The 13,583-nt window shown below is 36.4% G+C and overlaps 1 protein-coding gene across 1 annotated transcript in view; it reads left to right on the top strand.

Moving 5' to 3' along the window:
* The window catches only part of LOC150101143 (ubiquitin carboxyl-terminal hydrolase 24-like), an 824,883-nt gene that overhangs the window by 618,374 nt on the left and 192,926 nt on the right, over positions 1 to 13,583 (top strand). The window contains exon 43 of the mRNA XM_090401261.1: positions 234 to 436. Within this exon, the coding sequence (XP_090257387.1) occupies positions 234 to 436 (203 nt within the window). The remainder of the gene's footprint in view (positions 1 to 233; positions 437 to 13,583) is intronic.

The following is a 13,583-nucleotide window of genomic DNA, read 5'->3' as shown; positions in this document are numbered from 1 at the left end:
TATTCAAGATGCATTTAGATTAGATCTCATATACGTTGGATGACTCTGAAGATAATTAGATAATGTCAGGAAAGTTATGTTCAGATTTAAAAAACATCAATATTTTTTAAACTCTTTTTACAAATTTTCCACTAAGCAGAATTTAATAATTAATCTATTTGGTGATTCTGGTTTTTCTCAAATTTAGTATTATGTTACAATTTCTTTTTAAATACATAAATATATTTTTTTAGTTTCCCTGGCTATTAGATATGACACCATATACAACAGAGGGAATTCAGATTAAGGAATGTTTGAATAGTGAAGGAAAGGAAAGTCCAAATATCAGTTCAGTTGCATCCAAAACTTCGTATCCCATTTTTGAACTGGTGGGAGTTATTGTGCATAGTGGGCAAGCCAATGCTGGTCATTATTATTCTTATATCAAAGAAAGAGGGTTTGTATTTTATAGAAATAATGATGTTATTAATAAGAAATAATGATGTTAAAATATTTAATATAAAAATTCTAGAACTTTTCTGTTTAGTAATTTTGCAGCTATTCTATACAATGTTCAGAAAAATGTCATGTTGGTTAAATTTTTGTTAAATTTTGAAAATGTTATTCCAGTATTATTTTTTTAAATAAAGTAACTAATCGTTTAAAAAGTGGCCTTCCATTTTTTTTTTTTTTTTAATGAATTACTTTTATTTGTTCCCACTTCTCCAGATATCTATTGTTGGTCATATCATGTTATTTACAAATTAATGTTTCAAAAGATTTACTGTTATTAATAATGGGCAGAAGAATTGAAGTATATAAATAACAATGGACAGCAAATTGTTGTTGTTATTATTATATGAGAACTTTACATTTGATATTTCCAAGACATTTGATAGTGCCTAGTATAGAGGGCTTCTCAGCATACTGACTTGTTGTACTCTGTCGTTTGCTCTTCAGATTTCCCTACAAATGCAGGTATTCTCAGATTTCCTTTGAAAAATTCTTCATCAGTCTCAGCTTCATGTGTAATAGAGGATGTGCAATTTAGAGATACTAATGGTACATATGAGTACATTATTATTTGAGAATGGCTTCTCTTTTTGGCCTGCTCTTTACTATCATTATTATTGACATCATACCTCCATGTAGTCAAAACTCATAACAGGTCCACACTCTCATGCAAAAAGATCATTGAATTGAATTGTGCCTTAAGCCCATTCACAGTTTCTGTACTCACTATCACCTCACCTTTTTGATGTCATTTGGAACATGACATCTTGTTCTGTCCTTATCTCCCTCTACTGTGTGAAAAATCTCCTCCCGTCATCAACTTATACATCATGTCCCCTCTCTTTCTTCTAGTCATGAGTCTCTGCAAGTTGCATTCCCTCCTTTGTCCTCATATCCCACATTCAATAGACTTGATACCGACTTAGTGAACCTTTCTGGACCCTCTCAAATAGATCCTAATCCCCTTGAAAACCCAGGCCTGATACAAGAGAACCATAACCTCTTTGTTTCTGCATGCCAAGGTCCTCCTCAGATTGCCATAATCTGCTGTGATGTTCTTACAGTTTTAGCAGTGTAACTCCTAAATATCAAGTCTCTGTCCACCACCATCACACCAGGATCTCTCATCTCTTCCACCTCATTCATAATTTCCATGTTAATTGTATAATCAGCATCCCAACCTTTCCTGTCGAATTGTAAGTCTTTACACTTTGTAACAGTGAACTGAAGCCCTACTTATATGCCCTTTCACATCTATTGAGATCCTCCCACAAGGCAAAATTATTTGCCCTGCTCCTCATAGTATTCCCAATATTGCATCATTGACAAATAATTGCGTATCTCCAATTAAGCCTGTCTCAGTATCATTGACATAGAAGTTAAACAATAATTCCCCCCTCCCCCATTCAAAAAAAAAAAAAAAAAAGCAATGCAGTTCTCTGCTAGTGACCTTCCTTTTTGGGACACCATTCCCCTCATACACAAGCTGTTGATTCCTATCTGATAGCCAGTGGCCTTTCCAACTAACTTGTCTCTTATCCATTCCTATCTGTTTCCGTTTAGTTAGCCAGCTTGTTGTTTGGCAGTCTGTTAAAGGCCTTTAACAAAATTGAAAAATCAAAGTATACCATTGTATATGCATTTTCCTTATCCAGTGAATTTGTCACCTTATAATATTTAATCAGATTGCTAAAACATGACCTTCCCTGAACAGATCCATGCTTACCATTATAGAGAATGCTGCTATTATCAACTCATTTCTGAATCCTGGTCCTTATTCCCCCCCCCCCCCCTCCCCCATTTGAAGTGAACAACTTTCCCACTTTCCACTCCTTTAGGACTTACCCTGTTACAAGATCCATGTTTAGCAGGTATGTCGTTGCGATTTGTTGATTACCTGGATTATTTCTTCAAGACACATAATGTATTATCAAGTCCTGCTGCCATGTTAACATGATTTCCTTAATTCTTCATACATCTCCTTAATCACTACCAGTCCCTCCTTCATCATACCTGCTGCACTCCAGCTTCTCATGATGTTGCCTTAGCAAAGATGGAATGTGCTGATAAAACTGCTCACTGAATAAATATTTCACCTATATCTTCAACATCATTTACCAGTCTATCGTTGTCATCGACTGACATCTCCATCCCATAGTCATTCTTTCTTCTACTTGCCAAATATTAAAAAAAAACTCGCTAGAATTTTTCTTGGCTTGATTGGCTAATTTCTGCTCATCTGCACTATAGCTGTTGTTACCAACTAAGTGATCTTCTTGGCCCTCTTTGTACTCTTCATGCAGCTGATTATTATAAGTATTCATCTTGTGTTGCCTCCAAGGTTCCTTATTATTCTTATCCCAGATTTCATGTTTAATTCCTTCATTGATTCAGTTTGCTCCTACATTATTTAGTCTTTTCATCTTTGGAATACACTCAGACATGGATACTTTTAAATAGCTGTTAATCAATGCCCAGGCAGTATCTGTCTCCTTTCTGCTTAACGTCTCTTTATAGTTCCAGGACTTGTTTTAGTCCCAGTTGTCTTCCAAGCTTAATTGATAATTTTCTTATGAAACTTGGTAAATTAGAATGGCTGCTTACTAATTTGCAAAACTTAAGGCTAAAACAGTTCCAGCAACTATGTAGAATTAAAAGTTAACAATAGAGGACTGAGGGCTGATAAATTGCTGTCTCTGCTCTGTAAGAAAAAGAAATGCAATACCTGTTAAACTATTCTGCATTTCTTTTGAAGTTCCCTTTAATCATCATATAGCTGCCAAATCAAATACAAGTGTTCCTTGTATTTGATTGCATTCATTGAAAAATATGTGTGACATGCTGTCTTAAGACAGCAAGTATGAGACATACCTTTAGCATAAGCATCAGGGCATGGTGCAGTAACTGTTTTTAGTCTGAATTTAGAGGAATCCATGATCCTCACAAATTTAATTACCTCTGATTCTCCATTTACACACTAGATTGGTTCCAGAAAATAAAATGTGTAAAAATGAATACAGTGCATATGAAAAAATAGAAGAATGGTTCTGGATGTGAAAACCTGATACGAACAATAAGTTATTTTCAAACAAAACATGAAAATCATTGAATAAAACTCTGTTTAATTTTAATGGAATATTTTTTTATTTTAAATACTTATTTAAAGTATATACATATGTATCTTTCTTAAAGAAAATTGTGTGTCACTAATAAAACAGAAATTCGAAAAGTCCCAAATACACCCGTGCATATGGTTATTAAATTTTATTCGCTTCGGAATTAAATCACTTCCATCATTTGAAACACTTTGCTCGTCCTGTTCATACTGCAATGGCAAAACGTTTTCTTCAGTTTTAGCACTAATTTCCAATAATTCTGAAGGTTGATTTTCTTTTTTTTTTTTTACCATGAACTCTGTAATTAATCGTTGAGATCCTGTTTTGACTAGATCTTTGTATAATTCTTCATTTTGACTAGATCTTTGTATAATTCTTCATATTGCACCATACATGATTTCAGTTCACGTTTAAACTGTTCAGCTCATTCAGTATTTGGATCATGTGTAAGAAAATGACTTCTCAATTTACTAGCCATTTGGAGCCCTTCTTTAATTAATCCTGCAGTGAGTGGAATCTCTTCATCATCACTTTTTTCTTTTTCATTGAGATTCTCAAGAAGAGGTTCTATTATTTTGTCATCACTAACAGCCCTTTCAGTTCTTCAATATCTGCAGATGAAAAATCATCAAATCCTTCTCCACCAACTACATGTGCTAATCTGATGATGTTGAGATATTCAGTTGTATGCAAAGGTACAGAGTTTTTCTTTTTCACACATTCTGGCCAAGTAGCTTTCTGGCATGCATTTAAAGTTGGTGGTTTCAATTCTGATAATGCCAACTTAGCAAGTTTGATGCAATCCAAAATGTGTGGAAGAAAATTTCTTCCACACATCAGTAACTGTTAGTAAATTATCCTTATCTAGTTTATCCAAAATGTATTGGAATGTTCTTCTTATGTAGTAAGTTTTGAAGGTAGCGATCACACCCTGGTGTAGTGGTTGTATTAAGGATGTTGTATTAGGTGGCAGAAAACAAAATTCCACATTTGGGTGTTTTAAAACAGGATAGCCAGGCACATTGTCTATATATTGTATATAAAATCAAATAAAACTTTATAAAGTCCAGATTTTTTCCCATCAAATAGCGTTTAACTTCTGGAACAAAACATTGATGGAACCATTCATCAAAAATTTCTTTTGTAACCCAACCTTTTTTGTTTGCCTTCCAGTGCATTGGTAACATGTTAAAATACACACTTTTCATTTCCCTTGGTCTTAGGGATCGATTAATGAATAATGATTTTAATATACAATCTCCTGAAGCATTGCTGCAAAATAATAGTCACACAACCTTTAGCTGCTTTAAAGCACCAACACTTTTTTGTGATTTCGCTATATATGAGTTCTACTTGGCATTTTTTTCCAAAAAAAGGCCAGTCTCATCTGCATTCCAAACTTGATCAGTAGCATAAACACCATTTTCAATCATTTTGGACAGTTTTGAAAGAAATTCCGTAGCTGCTGACTCATCTGCAGATGTGACTTTTCCTTTTATTTTTACATTATGAAGCACATATGTTTTGAGAAATTTTGTTAGCCAACCTTTGCAAGCACAAGTTGGCTAACAGCATCCAACAACATCAACTGTTGTTTGATGTTGTTGGTTCCTTTTCCTGAATCTGTTTGTACAACTGCAATGCTTTCTGTTTGATGACATTTCCATCACTAGGACCTTTTCCATCTTCACTTTTATAATGTCTCATATACGTGACAACTTGACACCTAATTTTGTTGCATAAAGAACAGATTTTCTAATGGCCTATTCATTTGTCTTAATCATTCTTTGTTCAGTCCAAAACATTTCCTTAGGGAAATATTTTGGATTGAACCTTCTCCAGCTGCTAAATGATCTAAAATTTGGATCTTAGTTTCTAAAGAAATAGCTTTTCTTTTCTTCTGTCTAACTGAATTATCTGATATCATGATTAATGGGGTAATATTATGAAAATATCTGAAAATAATCAATAATTAATTTTACTAATTTGATGTTATGTGTACAAAACTTCAAAATTTAATACATACCTATATAACTCTATTGCATGAACAAAACTTTCATGAACAAGATGTGTAAACATTTCGAATTGTAAACAAGAAATGATAGTTTAGTAAACAGCTTAACTCCTTCCAAGCAGTTTTAAATAGGCTGGCCTCCCATAATGGACGAACTTAACTTCGAGGAATCGGCATAACACCTTCTGCTTCCAGAAACAAATGGCAAGTGAATATAATGGATCGTCTGTTGGCTTAACTTCAGGGAATTGTAATTACAAAAACATTTTTTGTTGTTGCCACAATTGTCTACATTCTGCAGCATGGAGTAATTCCTGATATTTAAAACGTCAAGGGGGTCCCCCAAAATTCAAGTTTAAGTACATATGTACCATTATAGGAAATGATAATTATAATGGAAATATCCTTTTTAACAGAACTGAATTCAAACGGAAATTTTTAAAATAAGCGCCATTTGAACTGTGTTAAATCAAAATATACCATCTAAAAATAGAATTGCTTTTGTTTTCTAAACCATGCTATTTCGAAATCATGTAAAAAGAGAATTAGCTGTATTTTATTAGTGCATTTGTGCATGTACATTCATGTAATGGAATCCTGCATATTTCAAAATGCGTGATATTTGAGTTCTAAATATTGGATATCGTCACACCTTTTACCACCAATTTCTATTTTTGTAGCTTGGATCCCAAATGTTCTGCTTGTTTCTTTTACAAATAAATACTAGATCATTAAGGTTACCTGAAGTAGATTTATTTCTTGTATATTCTGGATCAGAAGATGTTGGAAGTTTTTTCCCCACTTGGTTAGACTATAAATTATATATTTAGTTTAATCCTTTATCCAAGTGTAAGCAAACAAAGTTTGTGCCTGAAGTATCTTCAGAACTGGGGCAACTCGTAGCAAAGGTGAACAAAGCTTCACATCACTTGCCTTAGTATCCCATAATGCAAAGTGCACCTCCTTGCAGATATGTATAATGCTATGCATTATGGGAAGGGTAGTCACTACCCAGACTGGTTTCGACCTTTATTGAGGTCTCTTCAATGGGACCCTTCCCATAACACACAGCATTATACATATCCACAAGGAGACGTGCTTTGCATTATGGGATACTAAGGCAAGTGATGTGAAGCTTTGTCCACCTTTGCTATGAGTTGCACTGGTCCTGAAGATATTTCAGGCATAAACTTTGTTTGCTTACACTTGGATAAAGGATTAAACTGAATATATAATTTATGGATCAGAAGATGTTGATGAAATTAATAACTTCATAGTTAAATCAGGCTACAGGAATTGGAAGATTTTCTAGGTGCATCATTGACTATATTTGAAAACAGCATGTTGAGGTATGTAAAAAAAAAAAAAAAAAAAAAAACCAGAAATGTTGAGTACCTCCCCCCCCCCCCCCCCCCAAACTGTAATATGGTTCAAAGTTCTTACATCCAAATCAGCAGTGAGCAAGTTAGGTGAAATGAAACAAATCAGTTTTCAGTCATGTTACCAAAATCTTATTGAATTTTGTTGTCATTTGATCATGTACTAGAAATATTCATAACTTAGTTTTAATTCAGATGTTTAAATTTCATAGCAGGCATAAACTTTGTTTTGAATCATATCATTGAATCATATGCAAAATCAGACTAAAATGATTATAAAACATATTTTCTTGACCACAGCTTTGTATGCATTTTTGAAATAATGGATACCTTATTTAACTTTTTTATTTTATTTATTATTATTATTATTTTGTATCAGTATGAGAATCAATTAAATTTAGACACGTGTTCCATAATGTTCACTTATAACCAATAAACTAGATGACCTGTAAATTAAAGATGCCAATAAATTATATTCTCGGTTTCATCCTTTCATATGCAAGACCCTTGCAGTCAAACATATGACTCACAAAACCCTACATACCCACTTCACCAACATCCGTGGCCTAAACTCCAACCTTAATAGTGTCCACTACCACCTTCAGTCTACCAAACCCCCACCTACTCTTTCTGGCAGAAACTCAAATCTCACCTCCCTCCCAGCACTATTCATCTCAACCTTCCAAACTACACACTCTTTGACTCCTTTTGGCCCAAGGGTGGCATCTGTGTATGCATCTGCTATGACATACCTTGCCAGAGCACCCAACCTAGAATCGCCCAACTTTGACCTTCTTTGGTTGAAAATATCCCTTCCCGACTCAGTCAAATTCATATGCTTCTCTATTGCTCCCCTAATGCAACCAACTACTCTGAGCTCTTTAATTTCCTTTCCTTAAAATTGATTTTCTCCAGTCCCACTTTCCCAACAGTGAAATCATCCTCCAAGGAGATTTTAATGTCCACAACACCAACTGGCTTTCCTCCTCCAGCTCTACAGATCTTGTAGGCAGAGATGCTGAAACATTTACCATCACTAATGACCTTACACAACTTGTTCAGATGCCAACCAGAATACCAGATAACCTGAACCACTGTCCTAATACCCTAAATCTCTTCCTGACTAGTGATCCTTCCAAATACATAGTGAATGTAGTGGGTCCCCTAGGCAATTCTGACCACAATCTAGTGTAGTCAAGAGTAGTTTGGCATTAACAGTGCCAAGTGGGACAGCCTCCACAACTTCTATGCCTCATTCCCATGGTTGGACTATTGCTTCCGACCGTCCAACCCAAACACATGCACTGAACTTATAACCAAAGTAATCCTCACTAGCATGAAAACATACATTCCCCACAGTACTTTGACCAGCCATTCCCTAACTATACCTTGGTTTTCCAAAAGATGTGCCAAGGCTGTTCAAATGAAAAACCAAACATACCATAACTGACTCAAATCAAGAACTCCATCCTCCTTTAGAACTTATACCCAAGTCTGAAATAAATACAAAAAAAAAAACAATCAATGCTTCCAAAACAGAGTTTGAAAGAGCAAAAAGCAGGAAATTCCAAGCTGCAGCTGATCCTTTTGGTCTCTCACCAAAGCAATTGGTTGTAACCTCTGCTCAACATTATTCTCACCCTTATCATACCCAGATGTCTCTATTTGCATCATCACCTACAGAAAAGGCAAATCTCCTGGCCTCACACTTTGCTTCCAATGCATGCATAATTGACAATGGCAAATGTCCCCAACCATTCCATATGACCAACATACAATGCCCACCATATCCTTTGGTCAGAAAAAGATCAGTAAAATACTGTCCAAATTAGACACAAAAAATAATTCCCTGCCCTGATGGCATTTTTGCAATTGTCCTCAAGGTCTGTGCAAAAGAACTGACTCCTGTCCTATGTCATCTGTATGTACTGTCTTACTCCACTGGTATCTGTCCCACAGCCTGGAAATTGGCCTATATTCAACCATTCCCAAGAAGGGCAACTAGTCACTGCCATCCAACTACCACCCTATCTCACTCACCTCAATCCTGTCTAAAGTATTGGAAAAAATCATCAATTCCCAACTCCTGCACTACCTTGAAGGTACCTGCTAATAAACAATCGCCAGTATGGATTCCATCACTGCCGATCAACAGATCTGCTCACATATGTTAGCAGATCTCCTGTTAATTCATATGTCACCCATCTCTGGACAAATGCCATGGAAAAGTTTGGCAAATCTCAAGGGGTTGCACTTGATATCTCCAAGGCATTTGACCAGACCTGGCACAAGGGCTTACTAACCAAGCTGCCATTGTTTAGTCTATCTCAAGACTTCTGTAGTTGGATTGCCAGCTTTCTGTCTGGATGCACACCATTCAACTAATGCTGGGGTTCCACAAGATTCTGTCCTCTCACCTCTTCCTACTATATATATCAATGACCTACTTCAGCTGACCTTCAACCCAATACACAGTTTTGCTGACAACATCACATTGCACTCCCTTTCTTTTGATAAACCTTACTCTACACAATTCACCTCAACCTTCAGAACATCAACCATCACTGCTCTCCATTCTGATCTCCAAGTCATCCTCCAATGAGTTTCAGATAACCTAGTCAATTTCATTGCTAATAAAACTCAATACTGTCTTATTTCTCATAAAAAGGAACCATTTTATCCCAGTGTTATTTTTGACAACCCAAATTTCCAGACAATTTGAGATTTCTCTTCTTGGAATTAGAATTACCCTGACATCAAGCCTTTCCTGGCATAAACACATCACAACCATTGCATCATCAGCTTCTAAAAAACTCTCTTTTGCTCAGGATATTACTTCACCCCATAAAAAGCTGTTAACCTTATACAAATCATAAATCTGCCCAGCTGTTGAATGCTGCTCTCACATTTGGAATGGTACTTCTAAAAGCTCCCTCAAAATTCTTTACTCAGTACAGAGGAGAGCAGTCAGACTTATTAATGACCCATCTCTTACCAATTCACCTCCCACACACTTTCGCACCGACGATTGGGCTCTGCTCTATGTGTGTTCTATAAATATTTCCATGGAAAATGTTCATCCGAAATAGCATCAATAATTACCCCACGTAGTACTAAGCTTGTTCGAACACATGCAGCTGCTGCTGCTCAACATCTCTTCACAGTCCACCTTGAAACCCCCAGAACAAGTTTCTTTTCCTCCTCCTTCATCTCTGCAACTGCTGTACTATGGAACAGTCTTCCACCTGTTGTATTCCCTGAGGAATACAATATACAGTCATTCAAATCAAATGTGAACAAGTACCTTCTTTCTCAACCCACTACCCATGCACGGTACTATAGGTTGACCAAAACAAAAAAAGTGTTAGCAAACAAAGTTTGCATCTGAAGTCATTTAACGACTGGGATACTTGCATACAGAGGCTAATGATTTCACATCAGTTGCCTTAGTATCCCATAATGCGAAGCGCATCTCCTTGCAGACATGTATAATGCTATGCATTATGGGAAGGGTCACTACCCAGACTGGTTTCGACCTTTATTGAGGTCTCTTCAGTGGGAGCTAGGTCTGGGTAGTGACCCTTCCCATAATGCATGGCATTATACAAGGATATATGAGTTGCATTATGGGATAAGGCAAATGATCTGAAGTCATTAGCCTCTGTATACAAATAGCCCAGTCGTGAAGTGACTTCAGGTGCAAACTTTGTTTGGTTATGCTTGGATAAAGGATGAAACCAAGAATACATTTTCTTGCCATCTTTAATTTATAGTATAACCAAGTAAAAAAATTAAGGGAAGGGCCACTACCCAGACTAGTTTCAACCTTTATTGAGGTCTCTTCAGTGGCAGCCAGGCCCAAGCTGAGATACCAGGCAGAAGCATTCGCAGGTCATCTCTACCTATAGGAGTTGCCAAATGGTTCCCACTGAAGAGACCTCAATAAAGGTTGAAACTAGTCTGGGTAGTGGCCCTTCCCTTAATGCATAACATTAGACATATCCGCAAGGAGATGTGTTTTGCATTATAGGAGATACTCAGACAGGAGTGTTGGTAGCTTGCTCCACCTTTGCAACAAGTTGTCCTAGTGTTGTACCACCTTACCCCAGTCCTGAAGATACTTTCAGGTGCAAACTTTGTTTGCTCACACTTGGATAAAGGATTAAACTAAATTTATTATACTCTAACCAAGTGAAAAATAAACTTTCAACATCTTTCTCTAAATCCAGAGTAATTTATTAAAAAAGGGTGGCACACCATTTGGCAACTCCTATAGGTAGAGATGACCTGCGAATGCTTCTGCCTGGTATCTCAGCTTGGGCCTGGCTCCCACTGAAGAGACCTCAATAAAGGTCGAAACTAGTCTGGGTAGTGGCCCTTCCCTTAATGCATAACATTAGACATATCCACAAGGAGATGTGTTTTGCATTATAGGAGATACTCAGACAGGAGTGTTGGTATCTTGCTCCACCTGTGCAACGAGTTGCCCTGGTGTTGTACCACTTTACCCCAGTCCTGAAGATACTTTCAGGTGCAAACTTTGTTTGCTCACACTTGGATAAAGGATTAAACTAAATTTATTAAGCTCTAAAAAACGTTCCTAACCTCAACAAATTTGGATGCATGAAACTACCCCAAATTTGGGAGACTTACATTTTGAGAACTTCAGCCCAACTGCCAAGACAACCGAATTAGCCTGCCAGAGGGCACCTTTAGGACTTTAGGAACAATATTAGTTTCTTGCTTTCTTACTCATTTGCTTTTGTTAGTGCCTGCGTGCACATACCATATCTTGTGACGTTGCCGAAATATAGAAGTTATTTATTAACGTTACCTTTAATTAATATGCTTTATATGCGTTGTTAATTCCGTAAACTAATTACCAGTTATGTATGACCAACGTATAAGCCTTGCTACTAGAATTATGCTTCACTTGTGTTATTGCACTCCAAAACTTGAACTCTGTCTCTGCACTTACAATATCCTCTGGCAGTCCACTTGCCTGCCATTCCTTTATACTTCTTTCATGGACAGCTTTATAATCTCCATCTCTTCTTCACTTTGTGAATAATCTCATCTCTGTCAATCTGGAAGAATCCCTTCAGTAGCTTAGATTTCTATACCATATAACCCTTTTTTTTCCTGCTATTATTGCTTCTTGAAAGCCAACAATCCTAATTGTGGTTTAACCAGAATTACAGTATCATCATGTTGTATACCACAGGAGGTTTGTAATGAAACAACCATCCTGATTTTTAAAATGATCTTAATTAGAAATTTTACAATTCTTTTATATGCATTGTTAATTCCGTAAACTAATTACCAGTTATGTATGACCAACGTATAAGCCTTGCTACTAGAATTATGCTTCACTTGTCTTACTGGAAGGGGTGAAGCAACATTTGTGCTTCACCCCTTCCAGAATTTCACTTCCTTTCCCTTTCTTGTCTGTGTTGTCCTTGAGTAGTTATTCCTACTCAAAATCAAATCCTTCTGAAGACAGCTATGATTTATTCTTTCAGATTTCCTTCTCACTTTTATATCAGATGATTCTCAGCAACATATCCACAGGTACAAGAACTTTTTTTTTTTATATATTCAAATCTCACCCTTGTAAGGTTGTAAACAAATACTACATTCAATACTTCGAATGAGTTGTGATTAGATAATTTGGACACTTTTTTCAAGCCACTTCAGGTCTCCAAAATCATTTGCTACCCAAAGATTTCTGCAACTATCCATGCAATAGTGGAATTTGAATCCATACATATCCTTTTTTTTAAAATCTACTTCTCTGTACACTAGTTGATGAGTCAATCACTCTCTTAATCATCCCAAATTAACAATCATAAATCTTTATAACCATCCTCACCTTTAAATGGCCCCCTGTCAAAAGATTGTACAAAGTATGGAAATGTTACTTTTTAAAGTAATGGAGAAAACTATTAATAGGCATCCACTATGCTACTTAGAATCCTCTAAACTAATAAAGCAGTTGCTTGTATAGATTACTACTGACAAAACAAACAGGCCACTACATCCGATTGTTGAATCGGATGTAGTGGCCTGGCTAGAATCGACAGCCCAGATTACCAGTTAGCCGAATTACCAGAGCAGCCACACTCAAGTAATTGGTAGTCATTCCACTTCTTACATAAAAAAAAAAAAATACACAACATTTCATAATCAAAATTAAAAACATTTCACTCACCAACTAAGATTTATTAGTCATCTTTGACATAACTGCCTTTTTCACCAATGTCCCGATCAATGATACTATTGTGCTCCTACAGAACATATTTTCACACTACATTACTGCCCTCTTTGCCCATGCACTCTGCTCCAGATATTTCATGTGGCAAAACAATTCTTACCTTCAAAAAGAAAGTACAGCCTTGGGCTCATCACTCCCCCCCCCCCCCCCCCCAGTAGCTAACTTTTATATGGAAGACTTTGAGCAACAAGCTCTAGAGTCAGCATGCCTAAAACCCAAAATTTGGCTCAGATATGTTGGTGATATTTTTTGCCATTTGGCCCCATGGCCACGAAGCACTAAATACATTCCTTAACCACCTGAACAAA

Source organism: Typopeltis vanoorti, chromosome 12, assembly GCF_054136105.1.
Source record: "Typopeltis vanoorti isolate ZY-2024b chromosome 12, IOZ_Tvanoo_1.0, whole genome shotgun sequence".
NCBI lineage: Eukaryota > Metazoa > Arthropoda > Arachnida > Uropygi > Thelyphonidae > Typopeltis > Typopeltis vanoorti.
Note: the sequence above shows the minus strand (reverse complement) of the source record. Positions and strands in the feature narration are given on the sequence as shown.